The sequence below is a fragment of the Apium graveolens genome, chromosome 11 (genome assembly GCF_009905375.1).
Source record: "Apium graveolens cultivar Ventura chromosome 11, ASM990537v1, whole genome shotgun sequence".
NCBI classification, from domain to species: domain Eukaryota; kingdom Viridiplantae; phylum Streptophyta; class Magnoliopsida; order Apiales; family Apiaceae; genus Apium; species Apium graveolens.
The window spans coordinates 202,116,261-202,137,044 of NC_133657.1; the positions used below are offsets into that span (position 1 = coordinate 202,116,261).

General features: G+C 31.8%; 2 protein-coding genes across 3 annotated transcripts; both read left to right on the forward strand.

Moving 5' to 3' along the window:
- Positions 1–5,403: 5,403 nt before the first annotated feature.
- Positions 5,404–15,465, forward strand: LOC141696779 (uncharacterized). 2 transcript variants are annotated; one of them, XM_074500904.1, is made up of 5 exons: positions 5,404–8,025; positions 8,229–9,545; positions 9,844–10,269; positions 14,123–14,664; positions 15,235–15,465. In XM_074500904.1, the coding sequence occupies exons 1-5, from the start codon at positions 7,458–7,460 to the stop codon at positions 15,463–15,465; spliced, it is 3,084 nt and encodes a 1,027-aa protein (XP_074357005.1). In that variant the 5' UTR covers positions 5,404–7,457. The 2 variants fall into 2 exon arrangements, with proteins under 2 accessions (XP_074357005.1, XP_074357006.1); XM_074500905.1 differs by having other exon boundaries at positions 15,302–15,410.
- LOC141696780 (uncharacterized) lies at positions 15,466–20,634 on the forward strand. The gene is made up of 4 exons (XM_074500906.1): positions 15,466–15,994; positions 17,554–17,907; positions 18,932–19,461; positions 19,823–20,634. The coding sequence occupies exons 1-4, from the start codon at positions 15,466–15,468 to the stop codon at positions 20,450–20,452; spliced, it is 2,043 nt and encodes a 680-aa protein (XP_074357007.1). The 3' UTR covers positions 20,453–20,634.
- The last annotated feature ends 150 nt before the right edge of the window (positions 20,635–20,784 follow it).

The following is a 20,784-nucleotide window of genomic DNA, read 5'->3' on the forward strand; positions in this document are numbered from 1 at the left end:
TGGAAAACCTTTGTGTTGGATTACAAGAAAGTTGATCTAAATTCAATTTTAACATTACCGATAAGTGAAATCTTTCGGACTCTTTCAAGTCAAAAATCATTCTTAAGTCCAATTTAAGAATTTGAAGGAAGTGAAAGATTTGAAAATAGCCTTGTGGTCACTCGATAGGCTCAGTAAGGTTCAAATCAAAGGACATGAGTTTTGAGGTCGAATCTAGGGTGATCTAGTGGATAGACGATAAAGCCTGAGAATTCGAGTCAGCTCAAAGTCAATCAGTAATAGTTGTAAAGCTCTGCAAGGCAAGTACCCCTGACCATACTCTTAAGGTTCAGTATATATGAATAGCTGTTGTTTTATGCTCATAATGGAACATAATGTTTTAAGTTAAATATCTTCTGTATTTAAAATATGTTTTGGGGAAAAGTAACTTCTAAAAGCACCTATCTCTAAACGTCATTAAAATGAAAAGAAGTTTTGGATAGTGTGCTGTGATAGAATGGTTTTAAAAAGAGATAGGTAATATTGATTTTGGAAAACTGGATAAAGAAAGTTTTGATAAACCTATGTCGTGGAAAGTTTTGATCCACCTATGTCGTGGAATGTCTTGATCCACCTATGTCGTGGAATTTGGAAAAAGGTGAAAAGTGAATTCAGTTAATCTATTAGAGATGAGTAGGCGTAAGAGGCTAATTCGGTTGGGCGCTCTGTTTAACCGATTAGTCCAGCGTGGGGGAAAGACCTAACTAGTTTTCCCAGTTCCGGAACACATTCTTTATTCTGGATGGCTGTTAGTCGCTGTCCGGTGAGGATAGACTGATCATCTATCTTCACCCGTTGAACGACCAATAGATTTGATTGATTCAATTTTAAAACTGTATAACAAATCAACTTGTTTGAAACAGATGATTTGGAAATGAAAATAACATGCTAAAACTGGACTCTGGTATTTATACACAGCACACGACTGATGTTATTGTTTATAGAGCATGCTAGTTTTGAATATCCAATTTATGAATGTTTACCCTGCTTTTGTAAACGAGCTATAATCTCTGTTCCTATCACTGTTTTATTATAAATTGCCTTACTTATTATTCATATAGTGGTACTGCTGAGCAATTGATTGCTCACCCTTGCAGAATGTTTTATATATATATTGCAGATGCCTAGGAGATTCTTCCGTGGTAGTCAGGACAGAGTTCCAGTTCCTTCCGTGTCAGGCTCCTCTGAGGTAGTTGTGTCAGACTAAAGATGGTCGGTTGAGTTACTGTTTTAAGATAATATTGTTCATATTGTTGGTAGTAAGTTGGTTTTGTAATCTTTGTAACCTAAGTCATACTTAAATCTGGAAAAAATCTTGGTAAAAGAGGTCGTGTTTATGTAATAATGTTGAGTTGGATTATATTGTGATGTTATTATTATTGATGACGTCAACTCCTGACCCTAGGGTTGAGGCCGTCACATTACTTGCCTCAAAAAGCTTTCTTGTTTAATGGAACCTGAGCTACTGCCACCTAAAATTTTCTTCCCTTTACTAGCCTGAATGCCCCTGCTATCGAAATTTACAATATAAAACAGAACCCTAATTAGATACTTGATCAATTTAACTTCTACCCCATTCGCAATAAACATTTATCTTATATACACATGTATAACACGTAGCACGTAATAAGATATACCCTTTTACTCTTTATATCACCGACTATCTCGATACTTTACACTTAGAAAATAACCACCGATTTATATAACTCAACCCCAAATCAAATCGGATCTATACCTTATACAAACCTATTTACTTACTTCTCGAGAACCGGGCATGACGTATTTGTAAATACGCTGTCCCTTTCTCAAAAATACCAATCAACAATCCAATCAATTTCCTATTACATAATATTTAACGTTGCTATTTTACACTATTACAAATCAATCAACCATTCATAATACGTATCATGCAAGTCAACTTTTACGATTTCCAAACTAACGACCTAACATATCGATTCAAATTATAACACTGGACTCGAATTTCAAGGACTCGAGTCTCATTTTCTTTAAAACCGAATATAAGTCTTAGTAATCAAATTCAAAAATCATATCTTATACATGCAAATCCATACTACAAATCACATAATCACGTATTTATACTCGATTATTTCAAAACTTGAATTCAACAACGATAATTCAACTATTTAAAATTCTGAAATTATTTGCTAAACAAAATACGGCTAATCACATATCAATTCTCCCAGCTATTCGAATTATAACATATCAACTCGAATTAAAACTTTGAATTTAAACACAAAATTCGAACCAAAACAAGAATTTGAAAATCATATAATTCGAACTCCATTTCAATAACATGCAACCATTCAAAATCTTTGATTTAAGGTTTTAGAGCTCAGACATAGCATCACGGCTCACCACCGACTTACCGGAGTTCATCGCCGGTGGCGGCAGTTGCTGGTGGTGCCCTCGAAATTGAGGGTTTCCCACAAAAAACCACCAATTTCTCAAGAACTAAACTCACATACTTTGTTTTCATAAAAATCAAAACCAAAAACTTCAAATTCGAAGTTAAATTTGAAGAGGTTTTTCGGGTTTTTGATTTTCATCAACACAGAACTGACATGCAAACCAAGAACATGACATTAAAAGCAAAACGAACTCAACCATGGTCTCGGATTTGAACTTGATCAAGAATTGAGAGAGAACGGAGAAGGAGAGATTACCGAGAGTTCGAGAGAGAGAAAAGAGAGAGTGAAGGCGAGGAGGAAGAGAGGGAAAAGGGAGGGGTGAGTGTACTTATATATACACTTAAGGGAAAAATGATAATTCCCAATTTCTATTTCTTTTCTTTTACGCAAATTTCTGAATTTACAAAGTAATAATATAAAAGTAGCTTTATAATTCATAAAAAATGATGCAACTCCAATTTTTAGAATAAATATCATGAAATTGTCTCTCTCTTCATATTTTTAAAATAATTTTTGAGCGAACAAATTAATTACTATGAATTTTACAAATAAATCCCAAAAACAGAAATAAACTTTGAGAAATCATTTTAAAATATGAAGACGTCAAATTAAATCCAACTTTCATTTTTGAAAAGTCTCCAAGTTTATTCTAAGGATCATAAAACAAATTTCACACATTGACCACATTTTAATAATTTTATAAAAATATATAAGGACCAATAAATCCTTATTTAAATCAAATAAATCCTTTTAAAAACTCGTAAATCACAGATTCACACTCGTCACCATCAAATAACATACATTCACATAATAATAGCCACCATAATTTGTATTTATACACCTTAACACATAATTCCTTTTTAATTACTTACTACGCGAGTAACAATTACACGATAAATCAAATAAAAAGATAACTTTTAAATTATACACTTAAATCACAGAAACACACAGAGTTCTTCACATTTATCATAACTTATTATAATTCTCAATTTCTATTATCTTAATCTTTCTCATTTGATCCATCCTTTGAATAACGGGTCCCGTTCTACTTAACGACTCGACAATCATAATTCAACCCTTTTAGTCGACTCATCAAACTGGAATGAGACTTTGCCTGTTCCTTATTACTATTTTACAGAAATTATACATAAACCAAAAATTCATTTATCCTTTTATATTATTCACATAAATCCACGTAACAGCACAAGAACTATACTCTATTCATATAAATATATCGCAAAAATCTCAGTCGTTACATTATTTTATTACTAAAGTACAAAAATAAAATTAAAAATAACAGAGTAGTGTGATATAAATAAAACAATTTTGTTTTATTAAAAGAGTATAAGGGCAACATGAGAATATATAAAAATTCTAAAAAAATTGTATGACAAATTTGATATACTCCCTTTGTTTTTTATTATATGACGTTTGACTTTTGTGCACACGCTTCTAAGTGTTTTGACTGCATAGTTAGAATAATAATTTTTAATTTTTTCTTTTTGGGAATAAAAATATATAACTAAAACTTTAATTTAAAAAAAGAAAATTTTAAAAATTTTTATTTTATCTATTTGGTCAGAGGACTGAGAATTGTGTGTGAAAAAGTCAAACGATATATAAAAGAAAACGAAGGGAGTAACTATTAGTGTGAATTTGTAGAGCTGAGTTGAAATGAAGTTTCCCACTGAAATGATATAAAAATGAATAGTAAGAGGATCTCCAACGGTAATATCTAAAATTGTTAGCTAAAACATGATTAGTTAAAATTTTATTGAACCTGTGAGCATTTTTACTCCAGTGGCATTAGCTATAACCATTAGATATATTCGTAATATTATTCTTTTTATTAATTTTAAATATATAAATAAAAAAGTTTAATTATTTCTTTTTTTGAAAAGGAGTTAATTAATTATATTTTATATTAGTGGAAGTAAATAATATATTTAATAAAAAGATATTTATTATATTATTATAACATTTTTATATTTATATCAATATTTTAAAGTAAACATTATAAAATAAAAATGAGTAATTATTATAAATATTACTTACATATAAAATAAAATATATGACTAGAACATATATTAATATAATAGAATTTTTATAAATTTAGTTAACAATAAATTATTTATCACACTTAATATTACATAACATTTTTTTTATAAATAAAAATATATCTATACATATAATAATTATGAAGATATATATATTATTTTTATATTATAATATTATATATTTAAATTTTAAACATATTATAAAAAATTATAAATAATAAAATTTAGAATAAAATTTAGGCTAAATGCAGAGCCTATGAGGTGGGTCGGAGATGGTCTAACCGGGCCCGATCCTCAATATTTCAATATATATTTCTCCCGGATTGATATTAAGTTATTATCCTAATAAAAAATTAGTCGAAAAATCTTGTAGACATGCCAAACAGGCTTGAAGTTTGAACCCCAGTAGCTAGGGTTTAATGAATTGAAGGAGATGGATGATTTGGCTGAAGATGTTATTAGTGAAATTCTTTCCAAGATTACAACTTAAAACTCTCCTCTGTATGAATAATCCTTATTCTAATGACTATCGCACACAATTTTCACAATTTCACGAATATAAGTGGAAAATTATCCACAATTTCGTTGCTATGGAATCTGTTGCACCGGCATGTGAACAGTTATTGTTGATGAAAGCTGTTGGATTGATATGCTCGATCACTATACAGAGTTATGCTCGTATTGTCGGATTAGTCATTTTATAGTTCAATGCTTTTATACATAAGCGTAATTTCAGTTATGCATAAATGTCATTGCAGGATAGGCATTACGATCATACGATGTATACGATTATACGAAACAGCATATCCATTAGAGTGTTATTGTTGTCGATAATTAGGTGTTAGTAGGAAAATCCTCAAGTTTGTTTAGACTTTCAGCCAGCTCGTTAGTCATTCGAATAAACTACAGAATATCCATTCCTGATAATGCAGTACAAGGGGACTTAACTAATATCCGATTTCTCAGTTTTAGCTTTAATGAAAGACCACACCTCTTCAATGAAAGACCATGCCTCTTCAATGAAAGACCATGTCTCACATATCCATCCACTTTTAAATATTAGTGTTTGACTTTAAATGATAGTTGATACAAACTGGTTTTGTTTATTCTATTCCCATATGTAGCAAGTGGATTCCAGATTAAGATTAGATAATGTGACTTTTTCGCCTATTCAAAGTGTTAGAAAGGTTGTTAGGTACCTGTAATTCATACAAATTGGTATTGTTTATCAGATATTCTTATGTCCTCCTCTTACATACCTGACCACAGGTAGCATGTGGATTTTAAATTAAGAAACAACTGTAGTAGACGGGTCTGGTTAAGTGCATCCCCGCTAGGCGCTCTGTTTGCTTAGACTTTCAGCGTTATTTATGATTTTACTCTACATCCAGCCTCTAGCCTCTTTATACAAAGATAATAAACATAAAAACAATAATAAAATCTTGATTTAAAAAAAAATGAAATTGAACACAGAGAAACATTGTTTTGTAGGAGTTATAATAAATTTGTGTCCTCATTTTGTTGTCTTATAACCCAACTGCATATCTCGTTATCTAAAATATAAATCAACATATGCATTGTTTTAGGGAATAGAGTAAAAGGTCCTAAAGATATGCTCCATACAACTATATATATATACAAAAACATTTTAAACAAAAAAGATCTGCAGTTGTTATGAGATGCTCGATCACTTTACAGAGTTCCAGGTATGCTCTCGTATTGTTGGACTAGTCATAAAATGAGAGTGAAATACATAGGCGTAATTTCAATTATGCATAAATGCCATAGCAGGATAGACATTATGATGTATCATACAATTATACCGAACTACATATCCATTAGATTGTTATTGATGTCGATAATTAGGTGTTAGTAGGAAAATCCTGAAGTTTGTTTAGACTTAACTATCTGTGTTTTCAGCCAGCTCCTTAGTCATTCGAAACAAAAAAACAAAAAACATGTGCAGACTGCTAAATTTGTGGAAGAAGTCTAAAATTATGAATTTAAATGATAGTTGTAGACTACTTAATTGAGGAGACTTTTGCAGTGTGTTAAATAATCAAGGAACTATATTATTAATCACTGTACAGTTGACTTCCTTTTAGCTTACATCATTGCTTATGACTTCCTACTGATCTAGAAGGTTTCCTAGCTAGCTTCGTTTTGGAAGTTAATGTTTTCTTTTGAAAAAATACGTCCACAGAACTCATTATAAGTTTAAAAATTTGTATATTTTTCAGTTTATAAATTATTGCAGACACCACATATTAGTTAAAGTCAATTTTATTTGTCAGAATTCCTAATTTACAGTTTCATCATGGTGATGTTATAATAGAAAGTAAGTTTATAGAGTTGGTTCGATTCATATACGGGTTAACAGATAGGCTGCTTTTGTTTATTCTGCAAGTTGATCAAAATGAATGCTACACATTTGACTTTTTAATCATTTTAAGGTGTTTAGATTTTTGATTTAAAATTTATATTAGCTAGCATATCAATTTAAATATAGCAACAGTTCCAATACAGCTTACAGTTTGTATGCTAGGTCATGATCCTCCACTAACGTACCGACCACATGTTCCATTTGGATTCTAGATTTGTAGTTCCGTCATATATGGGCTTGGTTAGTGTAATCCGAGCCAGGTGCTCTGTTTGTTTAGACTTTCAGGTTTCAGCAAGTGTTGTTTATGATTTTAATGTACATCAAGCCACTAATTAGTTGTTAGGAATTATAATAGCATGCGGATTTATATTAGAAATAGCAGGTCTAGTCAAGTGTGACCCATCTAGGCTCCATATTTGTTTAGAGTTCAGTGTTGTTTTTTCTCTGTAAAGAAAGAGAAGTCTCATTTTGCTAGCATCTGCAAATATTTTCTTCTATTATCCCCAGTGATTCAATCGGACATTAATAGATATACACACATATATAACTATGGATGAATTATATGCTTTATATGATGCTGCCATTTCCGGAGATGTTGATGCCATTGCTGATTTGGAGATGGCAGCTGATGAGCTGTACGAAGATGATAGAACTATCCTTCATATTGAATCCGAAAAAGGAAATGCAGAACGGGTGCGATTCATTTTGAGGGAGTTCGCAAACAAAAATCTTTTGGTCAAGCTGAATATGCTCGAACAAACTGCACTTCATTTGGCTGTACGTAAAGGACATACTGAAGTGGCCGAGGTCATCATTGGGGAAGCAAGACGACAACTGCCAGAAACTTCCTTGCAAGCTTTACTTAGGGAAGGTGATCTACATAATGACACCGCCTTACATTATGCTGTCATGGAAAAAAATGTAGCAATTGTTAAGCTATTAGTAGAGGCCGACCCTACTGATACTCATGCACAAAACGATGATGGTAAAACGCCAATGTACTTAGCTGTTGCATATGGGTTCGATGATATAGTAGAAATAATCTTTACAACTTGCACAGCTCCATCTTTGAACGGACCTAATGGTACTGCTCTGCGTATGAACAATCTCGACCAAGGTACGCATTAATTTTGACTTACTCTAAAAAAATATTTGTAAAACGTATATAGCATAACGTAGTTCTGTTTTTTATATGCTACATCCAATTTCGTTTTTGTTAAACTTTTCTTCGATTTAATTCGCTGATTGTTTCTCACAGTTCTCAGTTCACTGTTTATAAAATATAACATTATCCACAATTTAACACATTTTTATATATAGCTGAGAGCCCTGGTAGAGCACTCTATAAAATTATGGATAAAGATACTTTGTTTGCCGCTGCCATAGCTGGTGATGCTGATGTCATAGCTCACTTGGAAATGCAAGCTGATAGACTACTGACCCGAGATGATGAAACTATCCTTCATATCGAATCTCGAAATGGAAATACAAACTGGGTGCGATTCATTTTGAGGAATTTTTCAAACAAAAATCTTTTAACAAAGCTTACTCGACAAAAATATACTGCACTCCACTTTGCCATATATAGAGGACATACTGAAGTGGCTGAGGTCATCACTGAAGCAGCTAGACGACATTTGCCGGAAACTTCCTTTCAAGCTTTTCTTAGGCAAGCTGATGAAGATATGGACACCGCCTTACATGCAGCAGTCATGAAAGGGAGCATCGAAATTTTGAAGCTATTAGTTGAGTCTGACCCTACTCATAAACATGAACAAAACAGTAAAGGTAAAACACCAATCCATATAGCTGCGGAAAATGGGTATACAGATATAGTGAAGGTGCTCTGTACAACTTGTACAGCTCCATTAAATTTGGATGGTCCTGGTAGTAGTACTGCTTTGCATGCTGCTATTAAGAAGGACAACGACATCATTGAAGTAGTTGAGGCCCTTATTGATGCAGCTAGACGACATTTGCCGAAAGCTTCCTTTCAAGCTTTTCTTAGGCATGGTGATGAAGATATGGAAACCCCCTTACATTATGCAGTCACTGAAGGAAACGTAGCAATTGTTAAGCTGTTAGTAGAGGCGGACCCTACTGATCCACATATTCAAAATAATGATGGTAAAACACCAATGTACATAGCCGTGGAGAAAGGGTTGAAGGATATAGTAGAGATAATCTCTACAACTTGCACATCTCCATCTCTGGACGGACCTGATGGTAGCACTGCTCTGCATGCTGCCATTAAGGATGGCAACCATGACATTGATGTGGTTGAGATGCTTATTGATGCAGCTAGACGTTTGCCTTCAGATAATGATATTACTGAGTCCAATCCAGTGAGTTCTTTTCAAGCTTTCATTAGGCGAGTTGATGAAGATATGAACTCTGCCTTGCACATAGCAGCCATGCAAGGTAACTTGGATAAGGCTAAACTATTAGTAGAGGTCGATCGAACTTATCCAGGTATTCAAAACAACGAAGGTCAAACACCATTCTTCATAGCTGTGGAAAGAGGGCACGCCGATATAGTGAAGATGATGTGTATAACTTGCACTGCTCCATTTAGCTTGCGTGGTCCTGGTGGCTGGGTTACTGCTTTGCTTGCTGTTATTAAAAATCTTGACGAAGGTTAATATAGGGCATATATAGTTCTTTTTTATTCACTCTAATTCATTTTCTTTACTTAACTGTTCTTTACTAAGGTCAAAAAATGGTCCAAGATTTTAATTTGCTAAATATGTTGAATCCATGATTTAACATGTAAAATATTTTCTAGTAATATTTTAAAATATTAATATAATATTTTAAAATATTTTTTATACTAATATTTTATAGTAATAAATTTTTAATTTCTTAACAATAATATTGGAGTAATATTGTGATGTTTTATAAAAATTTAATATTAATACTTTTAATTCTCTTGCAGCCAAGAATGAAGTTAGAGATGTGATTAATTTGATCGTTGATCTCTTCAAGGGTTGGGTTATTTCAGAGAACGCGGACATAGAGTACCTAGAGAAAGCTCTTTTGGATGACTTATTTAGTGTAACTGACGAGTATAGACAAACTGTAGGCCACGCAGTGGAGAGAAATTACCTGGAACTGGTTGAATTGATATCAGACGTAACAAATCCCTACTATACTGATTTTGTTAGTCTGATACCTTTAATCTACAAAGCCAAGGATAAGGAGTACAAAAATATGCTCACGGTACTCACAGAATGGTATGAAGCTGCAGTTAAGAAGTGTGATCATGAGCGCTGGAGTACTTACTTCTATGCCTCTAATCATGAGTACATGAATCGAGTCAATCAAGACGATGTGATTTCTGCTATTAGAAGGCACCAAACAGGTACGAATCGTGTTTTTATTTTTAATTTAACTGGTTTACTAATTAAGACAATGTGATTTCTGCTATTATATTGGAATGGTATGAAAGATAACATATCTATCTATTATCTATACTATTATATAATAGACAAAACAATGAAAGTTTTGACACGGTACCTGTTTTTTGGTACACAGTAAATTTATCTAACTACCCTTGCATTCTTATAACCTACTTTACAAATTAAATAATTTTATCATTCAAATAAAAGATTTTTTGTAAACCTCAATTCATGAAACCTCAATCATCGTACATATAATCTTGGATACATACATCAATGGACGCAAGGAAGAAACACCTGTCGCAGCTCTTTATCGACCAAGAACGTGGTTAATTCGGGATTGTCTCCTTCAAAAGTTGATACCAATTTTTTAAGATAAAGTGATTTTATATCTAATTATCATCACTTACATGTAAATTTTTATACAACATATTTATAATAATTTGTTAAAGACAATTATAAGTGAAGGATGATTATAATTTGTAAAAATCTAAAAGTTAAGATGCGGTAAATTAACCAAGACAAATCTATTTGTCCATTCGACGCCATCGACATGGCGTTGATCATACTAAACTAATTTCTAGGTTGAAATTGATGGTATGAAGTTTATAAACATCTCAACCTTCTACTAGACTACTACCTTCCCTGGTTGGTTTTCGTGACATAAAGTTAATTCGAGAAATTACTGCAATAAAAGTTAGTTCCAGACTGTGCATATTGCATGATTTAATTTGAGTTAAATCAAACACTCAATTTTTTTAGAAGTAAATTTTCATTAAAATTAACTCAAACAATCACATCTTAACCTCACATGCATTAATTTGAATTAAACCAAACATTCAATTATTATTATAAGATTAATCTATATTATTTGCTTATACATGTATATATTTCGAAGTTTGGTCGCATGTAATTTAACCGCTTAATCTTAATCATTGGATTTTTAAAATCAAATTGATGATAAACGTTAGATTTAATGCTAACATTATTATATATATTAGTCCAAGGTTCGAATTTTACTAGCCTAAGTAATCTATCTATTTATACTACCCCCTGTCCAATTCAATTCTCAACATGTTTTTTTTCAACACTCGACACGCATTTTAAGGTGAATATAAAGTATATTTCCGTAATTTTTTCTTAATGTTTCTTTTTTTGTATTAAACTTTAAACATTGAATTTTTATTTAAAAGAAACAAATTAAATAAATATTTATGTAACTATACTTTATGGTAGTATTAAAGTGCGTGCCGAACTCTACGTTCCCCAACGTAGAGATCCTAATGGGACGAAGGGAGTATCTATCTATCTATACTATATACTATACTATATTATAACGAGGGAGGGGGAAGAAATACAAAGATCAAGAACAAAAATTCAAGAAGACTTAAATTCAAATAACAATTATTAAACAAAATTATAAGTGTACAAACTACTATATTCTGCAGTAGTTTAAACAACCACATACATTTATACAACAATACATATATCGCACTTAGTGATGGACAACATGGAACTCCGTTACTGACTCTATTGTTTCAGCTTAATGTCAAATATCTAAAAACTTGTTCAACACCAATGTCATCACGCCTTATATATACACAAACAAATATGTCTTCATCCACCGGGAAACAACATGAATAAAACTTCTCCAGAGTAAAACCGCATGGGAGAAAAACTCAGGGAGCAAAAAGAGTACCCTCGATATATTGTATACAAAACTAATCAATAGTTGTAAGAAATCTCTCGTATTACCAAAATTTGAGACTAAATTGTCTTGTATTTCGAGATCCCTCGCTAGATGTAAGTTCTAAAAAAAGGTACATTGAAAATTCTTCCAATCATCCTGAAAATAAGAACAAAAGAAATAAGGAGAATATATTAAAAATAATAAAGAAAATTATATTTGATAATAATTTATTTAAAAAAACGAATTACATATAATAAGACATTAAAACTAAAATAAAATCTAACCAAAAAAGGTCTTTAGTTAGACATAAAATTTCCTATAATAGGACACACTCAGTCATTAAAGACTCATAAATACCCAATAAATGGTCATAAGCCATCATATATGGCACTCCCGCATTGGCATAAATAAGTCACCTCACATCACACAACATCCTATGAACAAGAGCAATAACCATTATATAATCCAAGACATGTAAAAATAAGATAAAAAAAAACCTCGCCAATTAACAACTTATTAAACAAATTCAAAATCAAAATTCAAAAATTTATTATAATACCTAACCCAAATAGAGAAGATTGACTAAAATATGCTGATTAATACACTTAATTATTCTTTCCTAAAAAATAAAACTTCAACTAAAAGTGAATTGAAAGTACCGTGTTGTCGGTTTTACAACCTTAACGCAAGTACGTATCACAACAAGTAGTATAAAAATTCGTTCCCACGAAGACTATTAATAAGCTGCTAAATACCAGTTACTACTTTTCTTTTAATTCGAGTCTAATTAAAATCAAGCAAGTATTTACTAAATTATCACTAAATAATGAAATTAACACAAATATTGAATAATAAATTCCAAGAGAAAGAAAAGTTGAAAACTAGGCCTTTAACTTCATCTTATGTTCTTCTACAAGCTTCTTCTTTAACCTCTATCCCCGTGGTCTAATTTCCAGTCTAAGAAAATAATGTATTCACAAAGACCTTCTGAATCTCAAGTGACTCGAATTTATGCAGTAACCCCCATATTCCTATGTAGAATTTAAAAGCATAAACAACATTAAGTTTCGTCTTAATTGGATTCTTGGAGTGTTTAGGTATATTCCTATCCTAACCACAAATTAATATAAATATTAATCCTAAGATATATTTATTGGGTCTTAACTTAGGATTTCTCTTCCAAGTCCACCTAAATTACGAAATCAATCTCATGGGTGCTCAATCTTCGAGAAGCATTAAACACAAATCAACATAAAAAACTAATACAACCACAAAAACAGAGAGAAAAGAATAAAACTTATATATTAACAAAAGAATCCATTAAAGGCCTAGAGAGAAAATTAGTTCATCATCTCAAAGGAAACCAATACACAAGAGTATGTAAACATAATGAAAAAGTAAGAAAAAAAGATAATCTGTATTCGCAACAATCTCCTCTTCAACTTTTTCCCTCTTGAGCGTAGCCTCTCTTTTCTTCTCTGGGAACGTTATAACTAATAATAATATATGATCCCTATATGTATCTAATTAATGTTTTAAGAAAAATACGAATAAGTTTCCCAAACTGATTATGTTTCTTAAGTAAAATTCGTAGTTGACCTTTCTCCAGAAAGCCAGGGCCGCTCCAGATGGATATTGATCTTTGTACCACCTTCGAATGAAAGAGAATCTCGTTATATTCGCGTGGTCTATTGAATCATCCAATTTGGACTTATGGATCTCAAGATAGGCCCAAACAGTGTGCAGTCCAACAAATCCGAATTTTCTTCTAATGAATCTCCAAAATCATATATTTTATTCTCCGATCCTTCCAAGTTGGGGATTCCTTTCCTCATACAATAAAACATTAGAAGAAATCCAATTAAATGCAAAAAATAATAAATATGAGGAATAAAATTATATAAAATATATATAAATATATAATCTATCATACCGTTACAAAATAATCCATAAATGATGAAGTATAAGAATATTTTTTCAAAAAAATCATATACAAATAAGAAATTCTAATTACAAGCATAATATATTTGAAAACAACATTTTCAATTTTTTATTAAAAAACTTGGAACTTAACAACCTCTAATACATCTCATATAAGACATTTGATAAAATATTATATTTTGCAGGTGCTTCCGGGCTCGATTCTTATGCTCCAAAACTTGTAAAGTTTGCTGACAAGCTAGGGTGGACGTTACTCCACCATGCTGCATATAACGAATCCAATTCAATTATTACTACCATAATAGAAGATCAAAAACGAGTTGGACACCTATTTGAGTATCAGGATATGATATCTACGCCCTTTCATGTAGCAGCGGAAAAAGGATATACTTATACGGTGATACTTCTTATGCAATTATGGCCATCTTGGTCTTCTGCCTATACGGCAGTTGATAAAAAAGGACAAAATATATTACATTTAGCTGCATTGCAATATAAAAAAGAGATGATACAAGGCATTTTAAAATATTGTCCAGAAGAGCATAAGAAGAAGTTTGTGAACCAGCAGGATGAGAATGGCTTTACTCCTCTTCATCTCCTTATCAAGGGTGGTTGTTTCGTTGCAGAACTCATGAGGTATGAAGGACTTGATATAAAGGTTCAAAACAAAGAAAAATGGACTCCTCCTGAGCTGTTGTATATTGACCAGGAAATCATTGACGATCAGGTACGTTGAAAATTACATTAAACTATTTTTTCAAATTATATGAAGTTACTAAAGCTAGTTTCCTTCATCAGGCCTAGCTAATTTGACCAAAAAACTGACAAAAAAAAACTTATATGTTTAATTCTAGATTTATTTATCTACCGTATATTTCAGAGCGTCCATCAAAATAGGCTCTGTAGCATCATTCTACTCAAAATACCCCCCCTTAGAAAATCGAATTTAGAACCTTTAATTAATGTTGCTTATACAATGAGTAAGTGATAGGGTGATTACTTATCTTCAGTTTTCATTTCAGTTAACTTTGCCCTTGGCCTTTAGCATCTTGCACGTATTGTCAAAAATTTGATGATGGAATATAAAGGATTGAAAGTGTTATTCACAATTATATCATCTAGTAGATTAGACCAATGTATGCAAAAATAAAAATATTTATATTATACATGTCGAAATTAAGATAAGTAACATGTGCAACTCAATAAATTAAACATGGATTCGGCTTATATACATGAATAATATATATATTTTAAAATTAAGATAGTTGTTAAAATAACGTCCTTCCTTTATTTGTAGGTAAAAATCAAAATTGCCCTGAACCATATCCAACCTGATCATATGAGGGATGTTTTTTCATTTTCAGTGCTCTCGGTCACTAAACGAGAGAAAAAAAATGTGCTTTTTAATGAACAAGCTAAACAGATGATATATAAAAAGCACGCACGTATGAAAGAAAGTACTCATGCCACTGCTAATTGTTTTGAGGATGCCATTGCTGGAGATCCTATTTGCAAAGCTGCATTGTAGATGGAAGCAGATAGACTGGAGCAGGAAGAGGGAAAAACTATTCTCCACGTAGAATCAGTGAGAGGAGTTACAGAGCGTGTAGAATATTTTGTGAGGGAGTTCGCAAACAAAAACCTTTTGGTCAAGCTGGATACATTAAAACAAACTGCACTACACCTTGCAGCACATTATGGACACACTCAAGTTGTTGAGGTCCTCATTGATGCTGCACGACATTTGCCTTCTTCAGCTAATTCAGTTAGTTCTTTTCAGGATTTTATTAGGCAAGTTAATGGTCCAATGAGGAACACTGCCCTACACTTAGCAGTTCTTAACTGTAATGTGGCAATTGTTAAGCTCATAGTGGAGGCTGATCCTAGTGATAGCCATGTTAAAAACAATGAAGGTAAAACTCCAATCTATATAGCTGCGGAAAAAGGGTACAAAGATATAGTAAAGGAGATCTGTACGACTTGCACAGCACTGTCTCTGGATGGTCCTGGTGGTAGGACCACTGCTTTGCATGCTCTTATTCAGAATATCGGACCAGGTATGTTATACACGTGTATACTTTAAATTTTATAGCCTCTAATGAATAGTATATTATATGTCCCAAAATATTTTTATATTTTTTAGCACGCAATGTCTTTCATATTATTTATTAACTTTTTTCTGAATATAAAATTTAAATCTTAAATATTTTTTTTTAAAAAAGTTAATTAAATTATTAGTGAAATTATATTTTTTATACACCTTTATATTCATCTAAGAAAATTTGAGTAACTAATATTTGTATTTTGAGATGGAGGAAACCGTACTTACCAAGGATCTTCATTTCATCCATGGTCCTAATTAGGGCTCGTAAAAAGCTCAACCGGGCCTTTAATTTCAAGTTCGAAAATCGGCTTGTAAAAAGTTAGGTAGTCTCAAGTTCGGCTCGAAATCTCGAATTAATTTCACTAAATATTAACAAAAAACTCGAAATATGATCGGATCGGCTCGATTTCGGTTGAAGTTCGATTCGATAAAAAATAAAAAATATATTTATATCTATGATAAGGCTCGCGAACTGTACGAGCCGAGTAATTTGAAGCTCAAGCTCGACTTTAAAAATTCGAAAAGCTCGAGCTCGTCTCGATTATTTCCGAGCCAAATTCGAATTTTTTACGAGCTGAACTCAATCAGCTCACGAACAGTTTGGCTCGTTTACACCCCTAGTCCTAACTCCTAACCAATATCTGGAGTGTATAGATTTATTTATATACTCACATACAATAATTAATATGTTTTCTATTCAATAACATTAAATTTTAAAAAGAGTAGGAAAATATATTGAGTCAATATAAAACACATCCTTGTCTTCCAAATTTATTTTGTATTGATTGATCACGTGGTCGCTCTACTCTTTTATGTTTATTAAGGAAATTATCAAAATACCCATATTTTTCAACATATTTACAAAACTACGGTTAATGTTGCATATGAAGGTGTGTTCGAAGCTACATACGAGGTTACAAATATTACATAAGAGGTTGCTCGAAATTGCACACGAGGTTGTATTTGTTGCAGATCGTATTTTTGAAAATACTTTCTGCAGGTATTTTTGAAAAAATCCTTATATTAATTGATAGTAGACATCGACTTCCCTAGTATTCTAATGATTAAATATAATTATATTGATAGTAGGCATTGACTGAGTATAGCAGGATAATTGCCCCGACTGATATGATACTTATCATTTTCATTTTCATAGTAAACTTTGAAATATTTCTTGCCTCAATCTCGAAAGTGTTGGTATGACTACTGGATATGGCCTCCATTGCTGGCATGTTTGTTTTATCTGATGACTATTAACAATAAAACAAACAAAAGAAAAATTGCCGCTACTGGATGTTTAGATCTGCTACTTTCATCATGTTGTAGTAAATAATATTTTACATTGTATTATTCGTATTAAATTAAATTATTTAAATAAATTTAGGGGCCGTGCTTGGCACTGGAATCTAGTATTAGTAATTCTCTAATCTAATGACTGTACAATTTTAACTGGCATAAATTATATATATCAAAAGAAACTAGTGTTTTACTATATTTCTCCTTTACTTGCAGCTACTGAAGAAAATAGAAATGCAATCAGGATGATCATTAGTGCTTCTAAGCATTCCAGCAGTTTAAGTTTTAAAGCTTTATTTAGAAGACTTGATGAATCAGGACGAACTGTCCTAGAACTGGCAGTGGAGAAAAGCAACGTGCACGCGGTTGAGATAATATTGAGTCAAGATCCGGCCTATGAAAGTGGTCGTGGAAGTAAAAATCATCTCATGCATTTGATCTATAAAGCGATCGATGAAGAGCGTGGTATTAACATTGTCGAATTACTCTATGAAGCTTATGAAACTGGAGTGGACACTGTTCACAAAGGTGTGCTTGATTTGATTCTTGCTATTAAAGAAAGGAATAAAGGTATAAATTTACTCCCTCCATTTCATAAGCTTTTAAGCTTTCCTACATTTTTGAATGTAGGCTTAAATCATATAAGGAATTTATTTTTACTTTTTCAAAATAAAGATATATAAAAACTAGTAACACCTTATATAATATATATACATAACCTAGATATATATATATATGCTTTTATATTTATTAAATGAAACATCATTAATTTATTCTGTTGAACTTTAAACTAAATCATTAATTAACACAGACCTATATATATACATACACACACATATATATATATATATATATATATATATAGTAAAGTTCTATGGAGTCCACCTTTTAATTGGAGTCCTCGGAGTCCATCTATGTTCTGCAAATAAAATATCTTCTAAAACGTGTTATCTTGCAAAACATGTTTCACAAATATCATTATTTCAATAAAATCATGCAAATCTCTTATATTTACAAGTACAATATGTATGTTCTGCAACATGAACATTTATGTTCTGCAAACTAAGCATGTTTTGTAGAATAATATATTTTGCAACGTTCTACTTGTAAAATCTATGCAATCTGCAAGATTTTCAATAAAATTGTGATATTTGTAGAATATCATTCGAAAAATAATACGTTTTGCAACAATTTAAGCTATATTTTACTTGCAGAACATATATGGACTCCAATGACTCCAATTAAATAGGAGACTCCATACCCAGACAACGTGAGATACCGCTTGGTCACAAACATGTAGTTTTTGTGTTTGAGTAATGTAATTAAGCTGTCTCAAAATTTCCAAAAATGATTTTAAAATTACTTAACAGAGAAAAATTTAGATATAGTGTACTAATTAAAAAGTTCGGCTAACAGAGGGAGTTAACTAACTTCCCAACTATAAGATATGTTTGATTAATGTATTTTTAAAAATATTTCATGTTTTTATTATGTTTATGATATTTAAGTACCTATATGTCTTTTACATTCGTGTAAATCAAATTCAAGCTCAACATTTTGAGATTTGTTTAATTTCTTTATCTTTTTTTTTCAGATTTAGTGTTACATCTCTTGCGAAAAAAGAAAAATCTTGTAACTTTCGCCGATGATGAAGGATGGACACCACTTCATTACGCGGTAGATCACCAATTGGTTTCAGTATTTGATGTCATTATTAAAGCCCAGAACAATGAATTTGTGTATAGCCATTCAACGCCATTTCATGTAGCAGCCGAAAATGGACATAATTATACTATGACAGAACTAATGAAATTATGGCCAAATTCGTCTTCTGCCTACATAGCTACCAATAAAACTAAGCAAAATATACTACATTTGGCGGCTGCTCTAAACAATAAGAAGATGCTACAAGATATTTTAGAATATTGTCCACAAGTACATAAGATGCAGCTTTTGGAACAGAAAGACTGGGATGGCAATACACCTCTTCATCTACTTATCTCTAATGGATGTTACATTCCAGAGCTCATAAAACATAAAGGACTTGATCTAATGGCGAAGAACAACAAGAAATGGACTCCTCGAGATATGTTGTATTTAAGAGACGAAATTATTGCTGATCAGGTTCGTAAAAGAAATTAAGTTTTTGAATTAAATTACGACAACTTATCTTATTCATCTAACCCTGGTACTGTGAAAAGTATAAATTTTAAGTTAAATAGGTACTGTTTTGTTTTTAGTTTTTAAGACAGGTAGAGCCTAATTTAGAAACTTGATCTTGATAAATATGGTATCTGAGTACGTAGCGATTAGTATGTTAACTCTTTAGTCTTTAGCCTCAACAGGTGAGGCTGCGAGAGCATGTAAACTTGTAAATGCTGGGGTTTTAGTATATAGTAGTACATAGTTTCTATGCGTGTTTGGTTTTGGCTAATATTTAAAATTGAAGATAAATATTAATTAAATTTGTTGTATTTACTTACAGGTACGAATTAAGATTGCACTCGACCGTGTTCAGACTAATCATCCTTGGAAATTTTGGAAGGTTCAGAAATTTTGGGGGAAAGCCACAGAGAAGGAAACAGATATATTTGAAAGTATAGTGCTCCCGGATAGACGAGAAAGAAAAGATATGCTATTCAATGAAAGTAAAAATGAATTGATGGATAAAAAGAATGCAAAGATGAGAAAAGATCTTGAAAGGTACAAAGACAGGACCAACACCCAAATAGTAGTTGCTGCACTTATAACTGCAGTAACTTTCACGGTAGGATTTACTATGCCGGGTGGTCTCCATCAAAGTGGAGAAGTTGATGAAGGATTGGTGGTTCTTTCTAAAAAAACAGCTTTTAATGCATTTATGGTGACAGATGCTTTAGCTCTGCTACTGTCAACATCTTCACTGTTTTTCTACTTCCTTCAATCTATCTATGAAGATCCTCTCCAAGTGGCAAGACTTAATGCCGCATCAACTGGCCTCAACATTGTTTCTGTTACGGCAATGATGGTGACTTTTATTACAGGAACATATGTGATGTTATATCACTCACCAGCACTTGCAATCACGTTTGCATCATTGGTTCCCTCTTCTTTATTCTTGTCATTGTTCTGTTGATCAAGATAATATATGACCGCGGAGTGAAGAGGAATGAAGACTGAGTATGTAAGTCCATTGATTTCCAAGCATTTTATGTATAACAAGTTTCGATGGTGTATATTATACATGACTCTAAATGTAAAAGCAATGATGTTAAAGACAATGTTGTCACTGCCATGGGTTCACTTGTGTTTGTTTAATGTTCAAAGTGCGATGAATTGAACACCTTCATTACCTGTAGGCATTAATTCACCAAAAAATTCTTCTGGAAAGCAGTTAATTAATTTATGAACAAGATTATCCAACATTTAGAAAATTTTAAATCAGAATTCCTTGACATTTCAAAAAAG

Coding starts and splice junctions, on each gene's coding strand:
- LOC141696779 (XM_074500904.1), top strand. CDS start 7,458: ATGGATGAATTATATGCTTTATATGATGCTGCCATTTCCGGAGATGTT. Junction 8,026..8,228: donor TATGAACAATCTCGACCAAG/GTACGCATTAAT, acceptor TTTTATATATAG/CTGAGAGCCCTGGTAGAGCA. Junction 14,665..15,234: donor AGGAAATCATTGACGATCAG/GTACGTTGAAAA, acceptor CTTTATTTGTAG/GTAAAAATCAAAATTGCCCT.
- LOC141696780 (XM_074500906.1), top strand. CDS start 15,466: ATGGAAGCAGATAGACTGGAGCAGGAAGAGGGAAAAACTATTCTCCAC. Junction 15,995..17,553: donor TATTCAGAATATCGGACCAG/GTATGTTATACA, acceptor CTTTACTTGCAG/CTACTGAAGAAAATAGAAAT. Junction 19,462..19,822: donor ACGAAATTATTGCTGATCAG/GTTCGTAAAAGA, acceptor ATTTACTTACAG/GTACGAATTAAGATTGCACT.